General features: G+C 39.0%; 1 protein-coding gene across 2 annotated transcripts in view; it reads right to left on the bottom strand.

Annotated features, from left to right (window-relative positions):
• prkg3 (protein kinase cGMP-dependent 3) overlaps nucleotides 1–23,726 on the bottom strand; it is a 43,085-nt gene extending 19,359 nt beyond the window's left edge. Inside the window, exons 1-11 of one of the 2 annotated variants that reach the window (XM_064339268.1) lie at nucleotides 23,562–23,726; nucleotides 23,194–23,286; nucleotides 21,114–21,203; nucleotides 20,415–20,477; nucleotides 19,253–19,382; nucleotides 10,318–10,484; nucleotides 8,767–8,880; nucleotides 4,556–4,661; nucleotides 2,342–2,405; nucleotides 1,915–1,992; nucleotides 1,461–1,549 (exon numbers count right to left, since the gene is read on the bottom strand). In XM_064339268.1, the coding sequence (XP_064195338.1) occupies nucleotides 1,461–1,549; nucleotides 1,915–1,992; nucleotides 2,342–2,405; nucleotides 4,556–4,661; nucleotides 8,767–8,880; nucleotides 10,318–10,484; nucleotides 19,253–19,382; nucleotides 20,415–20,477; nucleotides 21,114–21,201 (899 nt within the window). In that variant the 5' untranslated portion in view covers nucleotides 21,202–21,203; nucleotides 23,194–23,286; nucleotides 23,562–23,726. The other variant, XM_064339267.1, reaches the window with a different exon arrangement.
• Nucleotides 23,727–26,118: the final 2,392 nt, after the last annotated feature.

A 26,118-nucleotide genomic window follows, 5' to 3' on the forward strand; every position in this document is an offset into this window, starting at 1 on the left:
AGCTATGCATGCAGTGAAGAATAAAAGTCCCATATTCACATTGTAGTATATTGCAAACAATTTACATAAGAGAAGTTTTTTAACAGATCAAATAAACGACTTTGAATCAATAGGGTCCTAATTGGTTAAAGCATGGACACATGGTCACTAAAACTATCCATTTGTAAATAATGAAGAATTAAAAAGACAAAGCAAATGATAATAAGCCAAACCATTAAGAAAAAAAATTGAGCCAGCCTTAGCTCAGAGCTTGTGGACATGCTAACATTTCTGCAATGTAATGCTGTGGAACAACTCTACGTTCATAGTCCAGCATTGGCCTCTTGTTAAAACCATTAGATGTGTTGAAGCCATTCAATGTAGCAAAGCCTGTTAACATTTTGTGTTTTATGTTTTTATCTTCATTATTCATCTAAACAGATGAGCTCCTTTTAAACCACAGACTTCAAATAACGTTTTTGTCTTTGAACATTATAAAGACATGCTGCACTAGGCATTTTATTAAAACCTTTATCATTATGAACATATGCTTTGTAGCATAAATTTTCATGTTTTTGTCTCATAACTTTTCATCTTCTTACAGTAGTTGCTGAATATTCATTTTTTGAATATTCCCAGAAACAAAAGTAAACATCAATTAATCGGGAAAATTATCGACAGATGAATCGATTATAAATATTGTTGTTAGCTGCAGCCCTACTTTATTCCAAACAAAATTAGCAGACTCTCAGGTTAATGACTCTGGCAGTTTTTAAAAAAAAAAAGAAAACTTCTTATTTTTTCCTCTATTTTTTTTTTTTTACTCTTTTTTTATATGATTTAATTGGATGATTAAATTTGTCAATCTTTTCCTAGCCAGTGTTTGCCTCAGTGATAAGTGAAATTAAACTTTTAAGGGGATATTATCAAAACAAGCATAATATAATCTATATATTGTATTTAATTATATTATTATAAGTAATATGATCAATGTGTATATGAGCGAACAGTACAGGAAGCAAAGTTTGACATGCACCAGCCCAGTGACTGATGTAGATAAGGAACAATAAAGGCCCAAGGATGGAATCCCGTGGGACACCACCCTAGCCACCCTAGCCAAAGACTTAATGTGAAGGTCACACCAATTTCACTACAGATAACCTAATCTCGGGCAGCATGGTGGTCACTTCACAGCAAAAAGGTACCAAGTTTGAATCCTGACCACAGGTATTTCCTGGAGATCTACTATCATGTAGGTTTTCATTTCAACCCTAAATAGGCACTCTTGATTCTATTCATTAGCAGCTCAAAGAGATCACTAGCTGTTGAATGGGGTGTGAAAGGTTGGAGTGAAAACCTACAGGATGGTAATCTTCAGGAATACGATTGGGCAGCCCTGGTGGCTCAATGGAACCAGGGTAGAAGATCCCTGTGTTACATGAATGTGCAGAGAATGCTAGAAAGTGACAACTAACATTTACCGAATCAGTGCAAGCTCCCCAAAGTGCTCCCCTTTACCCATCCTGCGGATCTCTCTCTGGTGGCCATTCACCTTTTTGGTCACCTGAACCTGGGGCATGGGCACAAATACACTGTCGGTGAGGGAAGGAGCACTCAGTATAACAGCACTCAGTCAGCAGAATGCTGAATTACATTACATTTCATTCATTCAGCAATTACCCCAGGCTAGAATGCAATAGAACATAGGTACATACACCTATAAGCGACAGTTACACAGTTATGACAGTTAAATGCGCAGCAGTTTGAGAAGCAGTACTGTGGGGGATGTGCACGGCACTATGATATGCATACAGCTGCTTTGATGAGATAAAACATTTGAATTCCTTATACTGAGTGTGTCAAGCTATAGTTGGGGGGGCAGGTCACAGAAAGGTATTTTTGTACCTAGTGTGACGTATAAATGAATCCCCTTACCTCGCCTTTCAGGATGATGTAGAAAGTGTTCCCCTCTGTTCCCTCTCGTACAATCACATCTTTGTTCTGGAATTTCACCTGAAACATCAAACCATTATTATTATAAAATAGTAGTAGTAACAACAAAAATAGTATCACAATAAGGTACTTTTAAACATATTTATACCAATAAAAGCTAATATAGACCAATATCAATAATATTTTCCAATAGTATGATAGTACATGCTGCAGTTACAGCACATTCTTACAATGGAAAGAGATATCTCCTGGTGCAATACATTATAGCTGATCGTATAATATTATTGTTGTTGTTGTTGTTGTTGTTGACGTTATTATTATTAATTTATTATTATTAATGTGTGTTGTGTTCAAGTATTTGAGACAGCTAGATTGTGGCTGTCTATCCCTGTTCTGGAGGGACACAAACCTCTTCCATGGAGTCAATGATCTTCGAGAGCTGAACATCACTCAGGTCCTTCAGCGTCCGTGCCCTGGGGAGCCACACAGGGGTAATGAAGGGGAGGCAAATATTCTATTTTTGTTGCAGTAGAATGTGCAACATTTCACACACTGCATTGCAACATCTTTTTCATTGAAATTAATCCCTTCAAAATGCCTCATGCAATTTTAACATTTTACAATAAAAAACCTGACTATTCATTTGATTTGTCTACTTATACAATAAATGATATGCTACAGAATAATAATCTAAATACAGTGAGCACCATAATTGGACAGTGAAGCATTTTTTGTTATTTTGGTTCTGTATTCTAGCATTTTGAGTTTGAAGAGATACAATGACAATGAGGTTGAAGTGCAGACTGTCAGCTTTAATTTGAGGGTATTTTCATACATATCAGATGAACCGTTCAGAAATTATAGAACCTTTTGTACACAGTCCCGCCCATTTTCGGGCATCAAAAAATATTGGACAGTTTAATATAATGTAGAATAAATTAATCATTTTCAATATTTGGTCGCATATCCTTTGCATGCAATGACTGCTTGAAGTCTGCGACGCATAGACATCACCAGATGCTGGGTATCTTCCCTGGTGATGCTCTGCCAGGCCTGTACTGCAGCCATCTTCAGTTCCTGCTTGTTTCAGGGACTTTTGCCTTCAGTCTCCTCTTCAGCATGTAAAATGCATGTTAAATTGGATTTAGATCCGGTGATTGACTCGGCCAGTCAAGGATTTACCACTTTTTGTTCGTCAAAAACCCCTTCGTTGCTCTAGCAGTATGTTTCGGGTCATTGCCTTGTTGCATGATGAAGTGCCGTCCAATGAGTTTGGAGGCATTTGGTTTCATCTGAGCAGATAAAATATTTCTGTAGACTTCAGAATTCATTGTTTTACTTCTGTCTGCAGTCACATCATTGGTGAAGTCAAGTGGCACAAGACAAGACAAGTGGCACAAGTTCCACTGGCAGCCATACAGGCCCAAGACATAACACCCCCTCCACCATGTTTCACAGATGAGGTGGTATGCTTTGGATCATGGGCATTTCCTTTTTTTCTCCACACTTTCCTCTTTCCATCACTCTGGTACATGTTAATCTTTGTCTCATCTGTCCACAAGACTTTGTTCCAGAACTCTTTAGGTGCTTTTTAGCAAACTGTAATCTCGCCTTTCTGTTCTTCAGGCTTATCAGTGGTTTGCATCTTGTAGTGTACCCTCTGTGTAGTCCTGCTGGTGTAGTCTTCTACATATGGTAGACTTTGATACATCTAAACCTGCATCCAGGAGAGTGTTTTTGATCTGTTGGGCTGTTGTCAGGGGGGTTTTCCACTACAGTGGTCTGCCTCGGACAACCGGGTCTTTTGAAATAATTGAGTTCACCAGTTGTTTTTTTCTTGTTAATGATGAACCAAACTGTTGACTTGGGCATGCCCAGGGTTTTTGCAATGTTCCTGATTAATTGATTTTCATTTCTGAGCCTTATGACGGCCAGCTTAATTTGCATCGACACTGCTGTCTTCCTTATGTTGTCACACCCCAACAACAATCTCCAAAGACAATTGCAAAGTCTAGAATCAAGACTAGACATCAACAGCTCTCTTCTGCATTCACTAACAACACAAATGAATACACCTGTATAACGAAACACATCTGTGAAGCCAATTCAACAAATACTTGTAGTGGAAAGAGATATCTCCTGGTCCAATACATTATAGCTGATCGTATAATATTATTATTGTTGTTGTTGATGTTATTATTATTAATTTATTATTATTATACTGTGTAAAATTATTATACTGTACCTTAAAATGGGGTTGACCATGTACAAAAGATGCTGTCATTTCTAAACAGTTCATCCAATATGGATGAAAATACCCTCAAATTAAAGCTGACAGTCTGCACTTCAACCTCATTGTCATTGCATCCTTTCAAACTCAAAGTGCTAGAGTACAGAACCAAAATAACAAAAAATGTGTCACTGTCCAATGACTTATGGTGCTCACTGTATGTTTGCAAAACATACTTGGCTCATGCATTAGGCATACACTCAAGTAAGCAAACGGATTATTAATGATTTTTGCAAGTCTAATGAATGAGATTTTAAATAGTATTTTGTAACTTTTGTAACAAATAGCCGTAAGGATAAATCATTATTTGATAAACTGCCATTTAGCACCCACGTCTTTAAGAAGCCAATAATCTGCTCTCGTTTCTTCTTGGACTTATTGGTCATGATTGTGCGGTACGTCTGCCTCTCGATGCGCCATAGTCTGACTTTAGTGAGAGCTACAAAGAGAATATTAGTTACAGCATTACTATAGTGACAGAAAGAAAGACAACATTACAGTGAAAGTGGTATTTTAAGTGAGAGCTCAAGGAGAATATCATAGTGATTGTGTTATTTCATTGTAGGTGACAAATGAAATATTACCATTTCAGTGTGCATAGATAATATCACAATGACACTGTTGTTTATGTTTGAGCTGCAGAAAATATCATACTGACACCGTTGCTTCAGTTTGAGCTGCAGAGAGAATATCACACTGACACTGTTGCTTCAGTTTGAGCTGCAGAGAGAATATGACACTGACACTGTAGCTTCAGTTCGAGCTGCACAGAGAATATCACTCTGACACTGTTGTTCACATTTGAGCTGCACAGAGAGTATCACACTGACACCATTGTTTCAGTTTGAGCTGCAGAGAGAATATCACACTGACACTGTTGCATCAGTAAACGTGCAGAGAGATAATCACAGAAAACATGCCACTTAAGGCTAAGGCTACCAATAATTACCACCAGCATTGTAAACGTATGAATGTGTGCACTTGTTCCTTTTGCAGACTGTTCATGTTAATGAAGACTGGCTGAAGACATTGATTAAAGTTTTGCATTCAGCCTATAATTTTCTTGCAATTAGGTCAGGCCTTGATAAATCACCCTTTGCAGTTTGTATGTATTTGTCTGCATAATCTCCACCAAATTCTCAAGGTCTCATAAAAGTCTGTCCAAAACCTTCCACTAGTCCCCACTGGTGTATGCTTCAGTTGCATAGTCAGTGTGTTTGGGGTCATTGAATTTCTTTGTACATAGCCAGACAAAATCAGTCTGTACTCATCCAAATTCATCCAGCTACTGCCATCTTCCATTACATCATCAGCAAAGATGAGTGAGCAGCCATACATGCCCAAGCCATGACACTACTTCCTCCATATTTCACATCTGGGAGGACGAGGTGCTTTGGAGCATAGGTTTCTTCCTTTCACCTCTCTTTCAGCTTTCCATTGTTTCCAAGGCATATTTTGGTCTCATCTGCCCATAAAACTTTGTTCCAGTTTTGCTCTGCAGTTTTTTAAAATTTAATTTGGCCTTTCAATTCTTGCTGTGGATGAGGTTTGCATCTTACAGTATAGCCTGTATTGCCCTGAAAGTCTTCTGCGTGTGGTGGTTTTTGATATTTTCACCCCTGCCCTCTGAAGATGCTGGTGATGTCAATGACTATTGTTTTGGGGTTTTTCTTCACCGCTCTTAGGATGTGTCTGTCGTCAACTGCCGTTGTCTTCCTTGGCCAACCTGTAAGGTGTTTATTTCCACCAGTGGTTTCTATCTTTTTCAAGACTTTCCAAACTGCTGTACTTGATATCCCCAGTTTTTGTGCTATCCTTCTTAATGAATTTGTCTATCCTCCCAGACTTGGCGGACCACGGAAGACCTCTGTGGTTGACTGAAGAATACTTTCAATTGTGAAGAAAAACCCCTTTTCAACTGTTGAACAGATCAAGAACACTCTCCAGGATGTAGGCATAGATGTGTCAAAGACTACCATGAAGAGAAGACTACACATGCATAAGCTCAGAGGGTACACCGGAAGATGCACTGATAGGCCTCAAGAAGAAATGGCCAGGTGTGAGTTTGCTGAAAAGTACATAAAATATGTAGTGTTCTGGAACAAAGACTTATGGGCAGATCAGAAAATTATTAATCTGTAACAAAGTGATGGAAATAGGAAAAGGTGGAGAAAGAAAGGAACTTCTCATGATCGAAAGCATACCACCTCATCTGTGAAACATAACAGAGGTAGTGTTACGGCTTGAGAATGTATGGCTGCCACTCAAACTGGCTCAGTTATCCTTATTGATGATATAACTGTAGATGTTAGCAGCTGGATGATTTCTCAAGTGTACAGAACCATCCTATCTGCACAGATCCAAACAAATGCCTTAGGAACTCTTTGGACAGCACTTCACCTTGCAGTAGGACCATTACCCCAGACCACTAAAGCAACCAAGGAGTTTTTCTGTGGAATGATCTTGACTGTCTAAGTCAATCACCCAACCTGAATCCAACTGAACTGAAGACTGAAGGTAAACAGACCCCCCAGACAAACACAGAAATGAAGATGAGTGCAGTACAGTACAGGCCTGGTAGAGCATCATGTCACTGTCTGGTGATGTCTACGGGTCACAGATTCCAGGCAGTCATCGGATGCAAAGGATTTGCAACCAAGTACTAAATATGACAACTTTATTTAAGATTATGTTAATCTGTGAAAATATTTTTGGTCTCCTAAAATGCGGGGAGAATATGCATACAAGTGCTGTAACTGCTACATAGATCATCTAGTATGGATGTAAATGCCCTTGTGGCATTCGGTCCGCCTTAGAAGCGGATTTGTCTCAGCTGTGCCAGCTGGTGGAGACAGCACATGCACCTGGGTTGCATTGGCTAATCAGCCCAGGTGATTAAAAGTGTCCTCCTCTCCACAGTTCGGAGCAAACACTGAGAGAGTGAGTTTTGAGCTGAAAAGCGGGCTAGCTATAAATGGTGAGCTGAAAGGCTGCCGTTGAGTTTTGCTTTCTTTTGTCTTTGTGGCTTTAATTTGTTGTTTCACCTGGAACCCATGAAAGGGAAGGGTTACGTTTGTTTATTTGATTTTGTGTTTGTGCTCTCTCTCTCTCCACGTGGCAACCAACAGTGTTCCCCAGAACTGCTGCATCTCCCTCTCAGTGGGGTCACGCTGGCGTGCGACAGCCCTCAAATTAAAGCTGACCATCTGTACTTTGAACTCCTTTCTATTGTTTCATTTCAAATCCAATGTGCCACAATACAGAGCCAAAACAACAAAAATTGTGTCACTGTCCAACAAATTCTGGTCCTCAATGTACACAAGGGTCTTCAGAACATGCTAATTATTCAACAGAACTATAGCCTGAAGGTCACAGACAAGCCACAACCTGAAATGTTCAGCAGTGACATTCTCAGTAGGCAGAATGTACTGGCAGAGGAATGTGTCTACTAGTGATATGTCATCTGCCTCCTGCAGCAGGAGCCCAAAGCAGACTGCACACTTACAAGGATAACTGTTCATAGTCACTGAGATATATGGTTCTCAAAGGCAGCCCAGATGTGGAAGAAGATACACCTCACATTACACAATAATATTGGCATTGGCAATGTCTGTTGGCACAAAAAATGGCATCTTGTTCTCGAGGTAGAAAGATATTGTCCCCAAAACACTACATGCAGAGATGCTCTGCCCAAATACATTCAAGTCACATCAGAGGAGAGGCATGCTACAGGCAAACTGAAGAAACGCTGTATTGACCCAACATGCAAGCAGGAATAAAAGACCTTTTCAGCAGCTGCTCAACTTCCTATGAGGATGCTCAAAAACCACAAGAAGACAATGCTCAACAAACAAACTCCCCACCAGGTCATGGCAGATTGTAAGCTTGGACCTGTTCAGCCACAGACAGAAGGACTATCTCCTCATTAACTCAGCAACATTACATATGCATCTGTCATCATTCTCGGCCAAAATATGTGTGAAACAATAGCAGAAGTCTACTATATTTTTAAATACAAAAATCAAACATTGACACATACTTTCTCACATATGTCATATTCTGTCGTTGGATCTGTGCAAACTAAAAACCTTGGCATCTTAGTACTTTTCGGGCTTCTTAAATGCCCAACAAAATATTACATTTCCCAGTTAAATGCCATGAAAAATGTGTCACAAATTTGAATGCATGGGGGTTGAAATTTAGGTAGCCTACAGCATTTATTAATAAATATCTAATAGCCCATCCTACTGAATGCTCATTTAGCTAATAATTTAGCTCATTTAGCATTCAGTCAATATTTGTCATTATATCTGAGCCATGATTACATTTCATTTGGTGAAACTCCATCTGTGAAGAAGAAATTTACACTTACATGAAACTATAAGTTAAATTTAGATCGAATTCAGACCTAATAATAATAATAATCCTGTTAGAAAATTCTGTTGCCTTTAAATCTTTTCTCTGTCCAGCATAGTAGTGATCATAGCCACTCTGAATAAGATTTAAATGTTGCCATCCTCAAAGGATGCAACAGAATGATTCACCTTGGACTGATGCGGTGCGTTTGCAGTTATAAAGGATGGCCAGCTCTCCAAACACATCTCCAGAGGTCAATGTGCGTAAATCTCGCCCAGCCTGGGTGACCTGCAGCTCTCCCGCTGTTAAAAAGGCACAGACAATGATGATAGAGAAAGTCTGAGAATCTGATGGACAATTTTTGTCTTAATAATAATTGAAACAATTAAAGCAGTCACAACTAGACAGGCTGTGAAAAGAAACATAAACACTTGTGCTAACCTGATTATTTATGTTGAAAGGTACAATATTAATATTATATATTTTTATTATGGGAAATATTATTTGTGAAAAAACAACTGGAAACACATAGTGACTTAATGGGGAACTGTTACTGAAGAAACTGGATGCTTTTGTTCCCGGTTGACATTTTTTCACAGCTGATCTGTGACCGCTGGCTTTGTTTTGCCTTTAAATGCAAGGACATTGTTGCCTGGAAGTATGCTTCTTTTCATTTTACTGGTGATAAACTTCCCGTGATCATCAGCAAGTTGAGACTGCTGAAGCCCCTACCTGCCAAACATGCCCTAACAGCCAACCCACTTTGCCTGCACTGCTGACCATAATTGTAGCCATTTTTATACATACTGGGATTGCTTAATAAATTGAGAAGACTTACCTGAGTGGTGGCCTCTCGATTATATATATTTGTTGTCCCTAATTTACCAAATTCTTTTTTCATTTTTGACAACCTATATGGAAGCTATCATATGATATTGGGGTGATGCATTACAATGTGATAAATTGTGTAATTTTGTTGCTAATTCCAATTAATCTAAATTATGATAAGAAAATTCTAAATCTATAAAGATGAAACTTTATCTAAGGTAAACAAAGACAAAAAATTGAATCCTGTCTTGGTATCATTACTAGTTACATTTTAGCATATTGATCCAAACATAGTCATTGAGACATCAAAAGGATTTAAAATCAACAAATTCAACATATGGTGAGTGTCAATTTAATACTGCGCCTTTTAGACCAGAGGCAAAATTGCAGGCTGTGATATTTACATTATTTTCTCATACTGTGATTGTTCACTGTTCATGTAACTTGTAAAGGTAATGTTTCCTCATCTTGTTCATGCCCCCAAAATCATGTATTGCAATCTTTGTTACCACAATGTTTTCTCTAATTCTGTATTCCTTAATGCAATTTCTCATATAGTTTCTAAGACAATGTATAAGGTTTAATGTTCTGTATCTGTATGGCTTGCTTTGTGTTATCTTAAATGGTTGAGTGTTTGTTTTTTGTGTAATATTGTTGCATGCTATATTCCAGTGTGTTTCTTACCATACTTGTTTGTTTGTTTGTATGTTTGTACAGTATAACAATAAAAATGTAAAAAATACTTTTAAGTTGACAGGTTCTTAGAAATTAAAATAACATAGGCGTGCTGTAGCCTGCAGAGAAGTCACTATCTCAGTACTGCCAGAAAAATAATAATTAAATAAATTATAAAAATAATAATTGTTCATACACAAGTGAGTAAGATATTTTTAAAAAGTTATTAAAGTCACCTGCTACAATGTACATGCTGTCACCCTCCGAGCCCTCAGTGATGACCACCTCACCCGGGTTCTTATCTATTGCAACCAGTAACTCCACCATCATTGTGATCTGCTCGTCATCTAGCCGGCTCAGGAAGTCATTCTTCTGGATGGCCTTGACAATCAGACTGGTTTCACTGGGAATAAAAAGTGAGATGGAGTGGTGGGGAGGTGAGGAGTAGTGGGGAAAAGTAGAATGGTGGGGAGGTGACATTCAAACACTGATTCATGGGCGGCCAACCTGTAATCCTGTCTTCATCTCAAAATCAGCCTTCAGATTTGACTGTGAGATGAGCTAAATGTGCAATTAATTTGTTTCATTGATCAAATGAGTTCTAACAAACAGCTTGTTCTAACAAGTCCAGAATATGTGGTGGCTCTCCAGGACCAATATTGGCCAACCCTGGGTTAGTTGATCATTAATATTCAGTAAACATTCTCAAACTAATATCTGACCCCAGAGAAAACAATTGTGCTGTTTTGCCTCAAGGGGTCATTTTCAACATTATTCATGACTGACTGTAAAACTCAGATAGGCCATTTTTGACTTCTCCAAAAAATCTCTGCACCTTGCTCCATATCGGGAGGTGTTAGTGGAGAGGTATACAGTGCCCTCAAAAAGTATGGGAACAGCAGAGTGAAATTTGTCATTTTTTGCTATACTCTAGACATTTGGGTTTGAAATCAAAAAATTAATAAGACAAAAGTACATACAGTCAACTGTTTATACATTGGGATTGGGATGGCAGGTATGCCATCCCGCCAAGTTATGCCTTGGCGGGGGCATGCCCCATACCTATACAGCACCGAGAGTTTGGCACTTTTCAGGGTTCCCCACAGAAATAACCACAACAGCCACAGACACTCAGCCCTTAAAAACATTGAATTCTGTACATTCTGACCCCATTTCAACAGACAGATTTCATAAACAACTTCACATGTCCACACAATAAAGCCCCAAACTAAGGGGATTTTGCGTTTTCTCCTTCTTCTTCTTCTTCTCTTTCTTCTTCTTCTTCTTCTTCTTCTTCTCATTCTTATTTTTCCTGTCGCCTATCCCACTAACAACATGTCTCCCCATTGGACATTTTACCGACATCAGCCAAATCCTCACCCTCACGACCCAATCAAAAACTTGCATACACACGCAAAATACCCATACCTTCTTACTCTTAAACATTTCCACTTCAAACAGCTAATCTGCCTGTGGCCTAGTGAGTAGGGTTACAGTCTTGGGACCATGAGGTCTTAGGTTCAAACCCAGCTAGGGACATGTTTCTTTAACCTGCTTTTACCCTCACTAATAATTGTCTACTACTTCTCAATTATTGTTTTTGCACCATATCTACCCGCCGTTCACCGAACGTATACACTGCATTATGACGTACCGTCTGCATGTTCAGTTATTAACCGACTATAATATTGCAAAGCCATATGGATTCAACAGGAGCTCTTCTGTGCTTACTGGCCTGTGTTCTTCTTTAAAACCACGGACAGGTTTGCTAATGATATTTCAGGCATTCCATAGCTATGTCATGGTGCTGCACTAACAAAGTCACAGACTGGTAAACCTCCGGTTTAAGGATTGAGTCCCGCCTCGCCCTCAGGCAGATAATTTCCTCCTTTACACTAACGTTTTCTTACGCTTTTATATTTGCTTTACCAAAACTCACTCACGGCCACCCATATGCATTTCATGACGGCAAATGTATTCATTTTATTAAAAAGTTACACCGGTTCACCACTCTGCCATTTCTACTAACTATATTTCTTCACTTGGCTACCGTATAAAACCTTCTTATCAGCAAACGCCACGTTTCTACATTCATGTTACCTCGCTCTGTTCGCTATCTAGCCACATACAAACAATTACTACGTATGTACGTTCTGCAACTCCCCATTAAAACATTACATTTAAAATCATGACACACTCATAATTATAACTACTACTACTGAACATGAGAAAAGCACATCAGTGCAATAAATTTCACACGTTACTTAACCCTCCACTTTAACAACTAATGCTTCATACAGACTGTTATATATACCGTTCGATAAGGAAACTAAGCTCGCTCATGGTTACTTTATTTACTCCGCACTATAGTCTGTGATCATCTCAACCTTCACCTACATACCCATTCTGCTAAAAACATATTGTTTCAACTACGCAATTTCATCATTTCGTCCTAATTTCTCTCACACTGTTGTTATTTTCTCATATGCAAAGCCTGCTGGGACATATGCGTCTGCTCGTATTCTCGTTTTCCAGTTCTAGCTTAGCAAAACAGCGAGCAGGATTTCCCACCTGCAGATAAGCCTATCAAAATGCCTTATAAACCTTACAAACACTAAAAGTGCATCTCCACGAAATAACAGACAATGGAGCAGGACAGCAGGGTACACAAGTTGCGACCTAGGCAGCTCTAATTCTACGGGCTTGCTGATTCTTTTCTCAATCAAGGCTCGTTGGATGGCCGTCAAATCCGTGAGTACATACATACACTGGCCATATTTCACCTGCGTTTCTGTTGCGTTTATGCTTACGCCACCGCACCCTTTGTCACAGCCACTGTTTTACACATATAGCAAACCGAAACTGCTAAACAGTGCACGCTCATCACACTGTACAAATTCACACAAGGATAGCCATAATCCACAACCGTTTCTTACAGGGTCACTTCGCATTTCTCACTCTCATAATAAAACGCTTTGCAAAAAGAAATGATATCTCATAAAAAACACGTTTTCAATGTACAAAAATGCCAAGTTACTCAAAAGTATTTATATCAAAATGACGCCAAGTTACGGTACTACAAACAATATAGGCTATCTTGCCTCACCGAAATTACATAAGATGTATTTCAAAGCAATGCTACCCAATATTTCCTCAATTCTTTCAAGTCACTTGGCCCTGTGTTTTGTAATCTTACCATTTTACATGCAAACTTTTTGTCAGATCAAAGAGTCAAATATTTCGAATTGCCTCATAGAACACATTGAAATTCATGTACAAAACTGCTGCTGAGTAATTACAGGAAGCATATTTCTCCAGAAAACATGTTTATACTTGCTTCTGAACTGAATTTGAGTACATGTACAAGTTATTGTATATTTGCTACGTACAATAAATACTGCATGTAAAATACATATTGTACATACATACATAGAGAACTTCTTTATCCCCATGGGGACATTTCCCTCGCAGCATGTTACATTCACATTTACGAACACACACTTATACCAAGAAACATACTATCATTCACGCAACAAAAAGGCTGGGCGGCGAAATACATACATACCAATACAAATTGGACATTTACACGCCTATTCAATCAATCTTGACTGTGAGAGAGCCATCCACACATATGTTTGGCCTGTCCATGTAGTGCATGCTTATACACACAGGGCCAAGTGACTTGAAAGAATTGAGGAAATATTGGGTAGCATTGCTTTGAAATACATCTTATGTAATTTCGGTGAGGCAAGATAGCCTATATTGTTTGTAGTACCGTAACTTGGCTTCATTTTGATATCAATACTTTTGAGTAACTTGGCATTTTTGTACGTTGAAAACGTGTTTTTTATGAGATGGTATTTACATGTATAAGTGTTTTACCATTTTACAGAAACAGCTGTTTTTCTGTTGGCTCCCCTCACTTAGAGCTGGGCAAAAGTATGTTAACAGATGAGCTTAAAAGTAAAAGCAATAAATTCAAGTATTTGCTTCCATAGCACTTAATCCTTTCGCCCCTAGTGGCCAGGATGCCAACTTCCTGAGGTTGCACAACTCAGACATTCAGTGCTGCTATGAGTGGAAACAACAAGCTCTGTGTTCAAGCTTTATTAGTAAATGATACACAACAGCTATCTGAAATACAAAGTTTCTAAGTGTCATGTAGTTTGGTTTTACATGTAAAGATTTCATGATTCAATGGTCATTTATTGTCTTGAACTATTCATTTGAGAAATAAACATGCAAATAGAAAGCGGGGGTAGGCATTTACATCGGCCACAAAACCACACTTGCTTTTTACACTGCTGTAACTCTTTTCAGTTCATTCCAGTTTGACTGATAACTCTTATCTAGTACAGCAGTGGTTCCCAACCTCGGTCCTGGAGTACCCTTACGTGTATGCTAAAATTAATTCCAACTACAACTGCAAACCCAGAAAGTTGTTATTTTTCTTAATTATGTGCTTTTCATAGTTAGAGGGATTATTTATGCTCTTAACCCACATTATATCACAAATAGGTATGTGTGCTAGTCTTTCAATTTGTCAAATTTATTTAATTGTTTGCAAGATAGCACAATTAGCAAAAATTAACATTGGGAATTTTATTGTTCATGGATCTTTTTTGACATAATGTGGCGTAAGTGGGTCATTATTATAAGACACTTGACGTTGCTTTTTCCTTTAATTTGTCATCCGTCTGTATACACGCTATAATTTACAAGTATTTTATTCATTTTTGGTGAGGATTTGGATAGGTTTTTGGTTTTTGGTAGATGTCATAGACCACTATACTGATGAAAAGATCAGAGGTGGAAAATCCAGGTTCAGAAAGCAAAAGTCTTCCACAGTATTTTGAACCAGTTCTCCGAATTTGCTAATTAGCACAATTCTTCAGCCAGGTGGTAAAACTAATTAGTGAAATCAGCTGACTGAGGTTCATGGGCGGAAGAAAAACATTGCAGGACTTTTACTTTCTGACCCCTGGACTTTCTACCTCTGGAAAAGATGTACACTTGAAAATGATGCAAAAGTGAGTCAAAATGGTTGATTTGTAGTGAATGATTTTATGAAGTTACGATTTACAGCAATGCTCAGTTTAGACATTTTGGATATATCTGGCAGGGCATACTGCTTCCTTTTTCTTTAGTAGTTCCACATTTCACTGTTGTGTCCTTACGGACACGGTGGGGTTCAGTTCAGGAAGTGGAGGCTGACAATTTAATGCACTTTACTTTTGCTTTTATTGACAACGACATATCCTTTACATGGGTCTCAAGAACAACGTGACAGAAAACTTTCAGTACGTGATGCCAATTTTTATACCATCACATTACTGATAACCATTAAGCTCTTTACCATATGAATCCCCACTTGGGTCAAAATACCTCAGTGTGTCTCAGTGTTTTTCTTTAATACACCACGATCACCTTCAGATTTTGCACACTTGTAGTCAAGGTGTTTATGACCTGTATAGTTATCTCCGCCAGGCGAGAGGCTGGAGGGGATTATGCATTTGTGCGTGCTGGCAGCAGGCCAAGGACCTGAATTCTCAAATATTTTGCAAATCGGTCAACAACAAGTATTTTATTTGAATTAATTTCCATCATTGTCCATTGAAATACATTGACTGCTAACTCCTCACTCCTCCTAACCGGCTGGTAGGGGCCACAAGTGATCAACAACTGCTTCCATTTGGAATGAAAGACCAGCAATGTAAAATGTCCATTTCAACGTTAAAATGGCAACAAAATAATCCGCCAACTAACAGGGTACGTTAATGTTTGAATATGTGGCTATTATTTTGTTGGGATTTTCACATTGAAATTGATATTTTACATCGCTGGTCTTTTGGAATTGTTCCCGTCCAGATTGTTCCTGTCCGGATTTGAAATGAAAGTGCCAGACTATAACGTCAACGTTAGCTCTGTCTAACACATCGTGGCTGATATGAATTAAATTAGCTAACATGTCACCACCTTTAGTGTTACTTCACTGAATCAGCGTTTTTGGGATTTTCAGTGGCACATGGTAAAAACTTGTATTTTTGTATTTGTCTGGTTGCATTGATTGTGTAGCCTCTATTGCTGCATCAGCAAAACTAACATGCCTGGTGGAGATCTGCGCTCTACTGAGTGCACTCTTCTACTTTTACCTGTTTTATATTAGTGATCTCTCCGTATTTAATTTCAAACTAAAGGAGGACAACATCATTTTTGAATTTTCACCATGATACCTGCATTTGTGGCACTTTATTTCTACCTAAATTATGAATATATACTAATCTAGTATTGTAAATGGTACAAGTGTCACTTAAGCCATTTCAAGGCCTCTGTGATTCTCACATCTGGAGTTATAAAGCTTTAAATAGAACACCCCCTAAATGGGTGAGGATCTTCAGTTTCCTCTTCAGCAAGTGAAATGTATGCTTTGTTGGATTTAAATCAGGTGATTGACTTTGCCAGTCAAAACACTATTTCCAACTGATGAATGCTTTAGTTGCATAGGCAGTGTGTTTGTGGTCATTGCCTTGCTGTAGGATGAAACACTGGCCAATGAAGTAAGAGGAATTTTATTTGTACATAATCAGAAATAATATGACTGTACACTTCCAAATTCGCCCCACTGCTGCCATCCTCCATTACATCATAAATAAAGACAAATGAGCTTGTTTCAGAAGCAGCCATACATGCCCAAGGCATGGCACTACCAACTCCATATTTCACAGATTGGATCATGATTCTTCATTTCTGCACACCTTTGGCTTTCCTTCACTTTGGTAAAGATTTATTTTGGTCTCATCAGTCCATAACACTTTGTTATGGCTTGTGTCTGTATTTTTTTTGTGAATTCTAGCCTGGCCTTTTAATTCTTGCTGTGGATGAGATGATTGCATCTTGCAGTAAAGCCTGTATTCTGCTTACCAAGTCCACCAGTGGTCTCTTTCTTCTTCAAGGCTTTCCAAACTGCAGTACTTGATATACCCAATTTCAGTCCTGTCCGTCTTAATTAATTCTCACCTTACAGATTATTTGTTTTTCAGCCGTAGTTAGGCCTCTGGTCTTCATGACGGTGTATGCCTTCTAACTCCAAATGCAATCTCCACAAATTTAAACAAAGGCTAAATTCAAGACTCAAAACTCACTGCTCTTTTGTGTGAACAATCCATGCAAAACGAAACACCTGAGCAATGGATAACACTTTTGAACAACTGAAAATGGGGGAACTCAAAAGCTACATAGTATCTCATAGTAATCTTTTGTTTTCAAAATCCAAATGCTTTATACCATGTAGTGTATAGCAAAAGTAACAAATTTCACTCTACCGTTCCAATACTTTCGGAGGGCATTGTACATCCCACTGGTTTCTGCCTCACCAGAACTGCTAAATAGCCCCAGTCAAAAATGATCTCCGATATCTCAACTGCACAGTGCCCACACAACACCCTTGGTAGGGATGGGAAAAATTTACTACATTTCAACGGTATGTGGACACCTGAACATCACACCCACATGTACTTCATGCATTAGGGGCGACATAGCTCAGGAGGTAAAAGCGGTTGTCTGGCAGTCGGAGGGTTGCCGGTTCGATCTCCTGCCCAGGGCGTGTCAAAGTGTCCCTGAGCAAGACACCTAACCCCTATTTGCTCCCAACAAGCTGACTGGTACCTTGCATGGCAGCCTTTCACCGTTGGTGTGTAAGTGTGTGCGTGAATGGGTGAATGTGAGGCATCAATTGTAAAGCGCTTCGGATGCAGTCCATTTACCATTTACTTGTTGAACATCTCATTCTAAAACCAAGGGCATTAGTATAGATTTGGACTCCCAGCTTTGCTGTTATAACTGCCTCCACTATTCTGGGAAGGCTTTCCATTAGATTTTGGAACATGGCTGTGGGGATTCGCTTCCATTCAGCCACATGAGCATTAGTGAGGTTGGGCACTGATGTTGGACGTAAGGCATGGCTCACAGTTGGCATTCCAATTCATCCCAAAGGTGTTTGATGAGGTAGAGGTCAGGGCACTGTGCATTCCGCCAAACCCAGATTTGTCTGTCAGACTACCAGATAGTGAAAGTGGCATTCTATGACAGCGCCACGTTGAAAGTCACTGTGCTCTCCAGTACGACCCATTCTACTGCCAATGTTTGCCTATGTAGATTGCATGGCTGTACACTTTATTTTATTTTTATTTTATGTACCTGTTAGCAATGGGTGTGACTGAAATAGCCAAAAAAACTAATTGAAGGGGTGTCCACATACTTTGGAAATGTATTGTATTTTGATGTCTCACAGAAAATGTATCTTTAAGTAAATATCAAAATTGTGAAGGCATATGTTGCACATGAAATAAATAATGCATGAACTGCCTATCCATAACCCGAGCACACAGTTGACAGACTCCAGTGTAGTGGTTCATTTTAGGTCAATGATTGGCTAAAGATATCTAGACACCTTGATCTGAAGACCGTGACTGAAAGGCAGATGACTGAAAGGAAACCACAAAAACTTTAAATACGGCAGCCCCATGGGACTTGACCACCCCTGCTCTAGCTATACCAAACCTCTGGCGATAGGAAGTGAAACTGTGAAATCAGTTTCACTGTAAAACCAGTAAAACTTCTAAACCCATTTATCATAGATGAATGATAAATGTGGGAAGATTGTCACTATAAAGCATAAGAACAAAAAGTATGAACAAAGTGTACAATGCAAAAAAAGGACAAGCCATTCAGCCAATTGCCATTTATCTACAGAATTCAATGGCACTGCATCAAGCCTGGCCTTAACATTTAAGGGTATTTACCTGTACTACAGTATATGACCATACAAACTGTCCTATGCATTGCAATCTCTGTATAAAAACTAAATTTCTGAAAAAGCTCAAAATTTGCCTATCAGTAATTTCTGCCCATGCAACATATGTTTCTTCAATCTGATTACTATTACTATGCTACACTTAAACTCCTTTTAGTAATCTTGAATAGATGCAGTGGCTTCAATCTTTCCTCATAACTTTTACATTTCTGTACTTCTCTGAACATTTTAGAGAGCTTCTCCTGAGCTTCATATTGTTGTATAATGTGGTTTTGTATAACGCCCCCAGTTATCCATAATAGTGGGGTCATGTCATATTTTCTACATGTATGTTAAGCCCTGAATGTGGCTTTTGGTACCTGATAGTCTTCTTGACCTGTGCCTCTGTGATCTCTAGGTCCTCAGGAAGAGGCTCTGGTGCAATGACAGCCGCCCGGCTCTTCCTCACTTCTGGCTCACTGTCATTACTGCTCCTCTCAGGAGGGCAATCTGGGACAGGTACAGGAGAGGGGACCACAGGTGTCAAAAAATGGTATGACTCATACAGGGGGTGTCTGATTAACCATCAACAGCAACTGAGCCCTCATGCTGAAAATATCTAAAATAGAGAGGAAACCCATACAAAAATCATTATTTGGTATGTTCTGTCTCACCGTCAGAATAAAGGGTGACTTTTATGTCTTATTTAAGTGTAGATGTCTTTTGAATGGGAAAATAATGTGCAAAGGCAACAAATCTAGTAGGGGAGTCATTATACCTGGGTTTGTACATATTGGGCCTCATTCACGAAACGTGTACGATCACATTTGATCATAAACTGCATGTAAGAACGTTTCCAAGAACATTTTCGGCATTCATCATTTTTTTATCTGTATTTGTTCATTGCAGTTTAATTATGCAAATCACATGAACAGGATTGCGCATAAAATTTACAAACAGCCAGCATTCATCATCTCATACACCTGGGATATGCACAAAAACAAAAGTCTGCACACGTGTCATGAATCTCGAAAATGTTCCATTTTGCGTCTGAGCATTTTTAAGAACAAAAGAAAGAATAATTTAAGAAGGTTTTCTGAATGAGGCCCATTTTCTGTTGTGGACTAAAGTATTATATGTGGTACATCAGAAAAGAAAAAAACATTATTCTGAATGTGGGCAACACAATGAATAGTTATACTGGCTGGAGGAGTGGCCTTTTAAGTGTTGGTGGAGAGCAACAGGATGTTGTCAGCAGTGCCAATGATGTACTACACCAGGGGTCTGTGACCCTGGTCCTGGAGAGCCACAGGTTGCGCTTTGTTACGCAGCATTTACTCAACACTGATAGATCAATTAAAGCAGTTGGGCACACAGTAATCACACCTCACCTAGTTTCTTGTGTCTGAATTGGTTGCTGATTTTAAGGGTGAAAACAAAAATCAGCCAAGACTGCAGCACAACAGGACCAGTGGTTTGAAACCCTTGGGTTACACCCATATATCATATATTCCTTTGAACTCATTTTGTAATTACCCTTACCCAGCTGGTCAAACCGACTCTGTAGGTTTTTGAGCAACCATTCTTTCTCCTCTAAACGTTTCTCTGGGGAAAGAGAGCAGTTTAAGTTAATATTTTCTAATTCCACAATGAATGATATGGCCAAACACAGCAAACTCGAGCATAATGTTATTGAAATTAAATAATGTTCTTCAGCTACAGTTTAATTAATATCAGCCCAAATTCACAGTCTCATTAATGGATTTTTTTAGTGAGGTGGGAGCATAACTAGTGGATACCAGTAATGACAAAGGTGATATCTGATGCTGTGTTAGGATTAAATTATGAAACTATGATGTACTGTGGCTTTACATGCAGATGCTAACCACACACATGTGCTGGCGTGGTAAATTAGCAAAAGATAATTTACAATATACATCATAAAACAAATATTTCTTAATTTGAGACCACTGCCGGAACTTGGAATCCTTTGGATGATTTATGTTTTATGAAGACATGAATGTATATGTATGTTATGAAGTATAAAGTACATAAATGCGAATATTTAATTTTATATTATGGGAAATAGTGGCAGTGAAAAAACCAATTCATCTCAGGGTGTTGGACCATCACTGTTTTTAACATAAGACTTTAAAAAAAAAACTGAGATGAAGAGTGCTAGTGTAATGATATTGTGCTTCAGGACAGCAGAAGAGGTGGGACAGTGAGGGGCTGCCTTACCCAGATCCTGATTTTGACTATGCAGCTCCTTATTCAGTGCACACTGCTTCTCCAGCTGCAGTCGCAGGTTCTGTACGAGTTCCTCCATGACTGGAGCGACAGAGAGCAGTTATATACCCACACACATAGCTTCTCCAGCTGCAGCAGCAGGTACACACTTGGACATACAAGCATACAAACAATGCTGTCTAATAGAGCTACTTATATGTGCGCCATGCAGGGGTTGGGGGAGGCATTTTATGGATACATGAGAAAGCCATTTACATAGAAATTGTAGAAAATAACTGTAATAAAAATAATACCCACTTCAATGTCAGTATAGAGTATGTAGTTATTTAATATGTAAAGTTATTTAATAAGTGCGAGCACACACACACACACACACACACACACTCACAGTAACCACTGAAAAACTATTTTTATGTCTGTTGGAAATTCTTACTTTTAAAATCAGAAAACACACAATTTGCACATTGAGGCATTACTAGATTTCCCATCATGAGTCTGAAGGAAGCAGTACAGTGAAGCTTTCAGATAAATGTGTGTTGCCCTGCTCAGTGGGGTCTCTCAATGAATAATGCAAATCAACCAAGACTGCTGGAGATACCATGCATATTGACACATTTGTTTCTACAAAGACTGCCTAACCACAGGCCAAATGTGATGCAACCCAACATGGAAATAATTAGATCCTATGACTCTACAGGGAGCAGTAACCCTCCTGCGTACTGTTTAGACTGATGCAATATTAAAATAAACTATAGCCAGACACATCCTCTCATTTACATTTGTTTACCAGGTCTTAAAATGCTTTTAAAATGCAGTTTAACTATATGTATTAACCCAGACATTTTTAACAGGACAGAGAAAAATGAATGTGAACACTCAGATCAGCAAAAGTGGTGGTCTTTGATCACGAAAAGAAGGCATCCTGCTTAACACCTCTTTGTGATCTCTAATTATATTCACTGCATGTTTTCATGTTAGATGTGAATAAATGAACAAATAGTTTTTGGCTGCCTTTTAGTGTAGATGGACATACAAATAGTTTCCAGAATGTTCAGATGGAGATTTTACAAATATATAGACTGATTAGACTAATAGATTATAGACTAATAGATCATGCTGTATAAAATGTTGCCTCTATTAGAAATGGTATTTTAAAGTCTTTGTGACTCATTAGCCATTTTTTTGACTGGCATACAGACTAAAATCAAACCACTGATGGGTACTGGCAGTAACTATGGTACATTAGTTAACATACAGATTCCCTCAGCAATCCTAAATGTAGCATCCAGTAACAATACCAAGTCTTTCTGATTTCAAAATTTGTGTAATAGCCAGGATCTACAGAGCAAGGCACCACTGTTGACAAACCCAGATCAGACCATACTTCCTGTTTCACACGTGATGCCAATTACTGTCCTTTCACCCTGAACATTGAACACTGCACAGATTACTCGCAAAATCAAGGGAGGTCACAAAGTCCCTGCTGCAATCCAAAGAAAATAAAAGGATGGTGTTTGTAAGAGGCAGCCTCAGCTCAGCACAATAGAGCTGAGCACTAGAGCTGCTAGTTCAAACATAATTGTCAGTTGCCATATTGTATAATATGTAGTTAAGAATATTATTATTTCCTAAATAAAATTTTGAGGGTAGGTACACCATCTGCTAAAAGTATAGCTATACAGAACCAAGATTTGGCACAACAAATTTTCAACAGAAATAACAACCTGACTCTCACTCCTTAGCAATATTAACTTGTGTACTCTCTGACCTTGCATAAACACGCAGATACACAGGTATAGCAAACAAAAAGTTATATCTCCTGTGCAATGCCACAGTGCTCAAAAACGGCAAACTAAAAACAAATTAAAAAAACATTCCCTTGTATATATTCAGAGGGTAATATCAGCTTCTCATTCAGGGTATTCAGGACTCTTTCCTAAAATACACACCAGAAGAGGTTAGAATAAAAGCCAACCATAGCTCACAATGGCTTCTGAAATTACATGAATTTTTCTGCAAGCCAAACATGACAAGGACAGACTCCTGCAGACCAAAACCAGCTGTAGCTCACCTGATCCGAAAAGGCAGGTCACCTTTGGACTTCAAGAATCCAAACGCCAGGGAGTGAAGTCTGAAGGCAATGGAGGTTTGTGTTCGCACTCACCTGGCCAAGTTAGACAGGGAATCGAGAGGAGGGGGGGGAAGAGGGAAAATCTGATGATGGCAGTATTCACATGGGGCTGTGGATCTCCACTATACACCTGGCCACGCAAGGTAGGTAAGAATGTAGACTGTAATCCCAACGCAGCTGAGTAGAGCCAACAATATGATACTGGTCCTTGTATGTCCTCCAGGTATCAGTTACACACAGCTCAGACACACATGCTCTGTCTCTGTCTTTCTCTCTCTCACACGCACACACACAGTATCAGACTTTACCTCCTCTTTTTAATGGCCCAGTTCCGTCTATCGTTTTTCCCGTCGTCCTCTGAAACCAATGGAATATTAACCAGCCCAGCCTCCCTAGCCCCTCCCACTTCACCAGGTGGGAATGAAGGAGTCGGGAGGTCACCAGAGAGGGGGAATGGGGGTGGGGTCCCTTCAACAACTGTTTGATCTCCAAGTCTTGCCTTGAACAGCATCACATGTATCGTTGTAGGTTTTGGGGGGGGGGGGGGGGGGACACAGTTGAGACCTATGTTGAAATTTTGCTCCTCCCTGTCAGTCCTGATCTATGTATTTTGTGCTTTTCCAGACTCCAATCTCTCAAGCTATACCATATATCTCTCTTACTTTCTCTTGTTGTATTTTCTGCAAGAGACAGACCTTATGATAAATGAGAGCTGTGCTGGGTAGAAATTGACATGGTTGCCATCCAGTATTTGCAAGATTATTTTCTTTAAATTGGTTACAAAGACTTTACTACGGGGCAGTAATAAAATGCTTAATCTGGGAGATTCATCTTTCTGCACAATGCATGGGTGACAGAGATGAATATGTCCAAAAATAATTTCTATTATTACTTTTGAACTTGAACTTATTACTTACTTTTACGAATGACATAATGCTAAACACTGCTCCGTAACAGACAAAATAAAGGTTAATTATTTTGTTTTTAAGTGACGAAGTTGCTAGTGCTACTTCACAATGGAAGTAATAACGTCAAAAGGTTAAAATAGTGCCAGAGAATGTGTTTTATTACTTTAGTTAATTGTTAATTCCTCTGAGGTTAATCAATGTCCAACTAAATTATTATGCATGGGCTGCATGTTGAGTTTTGTCTCACACTAAGAAACAAGACAGACAATTGCAGTGTTCAGTTTAATAAACAATGTCAATTATAAGTGAATAATTATATGGAAAATGTTGAATTTCTCATTAAAGTATCAATGCCTAATACATATGAATATCATAAGGAGTTCAATTTTGAGAGAATGCAAGAAAAAAAAAAGAATCCGAAGTTAAACCCTTAGCTCACACCTCAACAATTCATTTCAAAATGTGAATATGAAGCAGTCCTCAGAAGCTTTAAAAAGTAAGGCCTTACCTAGCAAGAGTACCTGCCGTAGAGCACAATAGTCGCATAGCAGATCTGGGAGACAAAACAGAGTCAAACAGTCAAGGCCAAAGGAAAGGTCATGCTGGAGAGCTGCTTTGCATATTGAATATTTTGCTTCCCCTCCAATGATTTCATCTCAGAATTTCATGACACAGGCCTCCCAGCTTATCCCAGCAGGTGTGAAGAAACTGGCTGATCACGGTGGGTGTCCGTGTGATCGTGGAATCTTATTTTAGATCTAAAATACGCAAACCCGGTTATGGAGTGCCAGAAATATTAACATTTTTGGACCAGTCCAAGGATGATTGTGGCTTGCCATTTTAATGACAAAATTCTTTGACAACCTATGGCTTATGTTTTTGGTGGTGTCTTTTATAAAATCATGTAGAGATACTGCCAGTTGAATTATTTGTGCTCTAGTAATGTATTCATTTTTAATATGATCAAATTATTCTTCTTATGGTAAGTGAGAGATACGAATCTGAGCAGTGCAGCACATGGCCGCCTGCATTCATTAAGCCTAATTATTAATTCTAGTATGTGGTTTGGATAGAACAAAAACTGTAGACATTTCGGGCACTGCAGGGCCATGACTGCCTACCCTTTTCAGGTAATCTGCAATGCGGTAAGCTCAGCTCGGCAGCAGTGCAGCAGGTTGCGCAACCCACTATCAGAACGGAGATTACAGCAGGGCACCCTGACCTTTGCTCCCCCCTCAGGTTTTCCCCACCTGCAGTTCTGCCTTTGTTTCCGAAGCTCCATAAAAACCCACTAATGTCCACACCCCAGAGTCAAACTGGTGTCAGTCTGAAGCTAAACAGACCTGCACTACGTCTCTTGGTGTGTACGTCATTGTTTTTTGTCACATTTTCTTCAAAGGTATCTTTTCTCCAACTAAAAATGTGGTTGCAATTGAAAATAATTTTTTATTTTATAGGATGTGTGTACATGTAGGTCTCTTAGGGGGGATTCTGGGGGTTTTAAGTTTAGAGGGAAGTGCATTTTTGGGAGACTTTAAAAAATATTTTTTTCTAACAAAAGGCCTTACCAAAATAAATACTGCAAGGTAAAAAAATGCACAAACTGTATATCAGAGAGGGATGGACCAGGAATAAAGGCATGCAAGATCCACAACTGAATAGCCTACATGTTATGTGGGTGTTGTTGCTCATCATCATCCACTGCAAAGGAAGCTTTGGTCAATTTTGCACTTACAGTGCATAATGTAATAGTGTTAAGCACACATTAATTACCTCCCACCACTCATGAAGCCTGGCAGGAAGCTTGCTGAGCCCTGGTGGACAGATGCAGGCAGTGCAGGATGAAGGGTTGGAGAGGGACAGAGGTGGAAAATACAAGTTCAGAAAGAAAAAGTCCTATCCAGTATTTTGTTCCAATCAAGTTTTCCACCTCTGGAGAGGGGTCGCCACAGATTGT

The sequence above is a fragment of the Anguilla rostrata genome, chromosome 6 (genome assembly GCF_018555375.3).
Source record: "Anguilla rostrata isolate EN2019 chromosome 6, ASM1855537v3, whole genome shotgun sequence".
Taxonomy (NCBI): domain Eukaryota; kingdom Metazoa; phylum Chordata; class Actinopteri; order Anguilliformes; family Anguillidae; genus Anguilla; species Anguilla rostrata.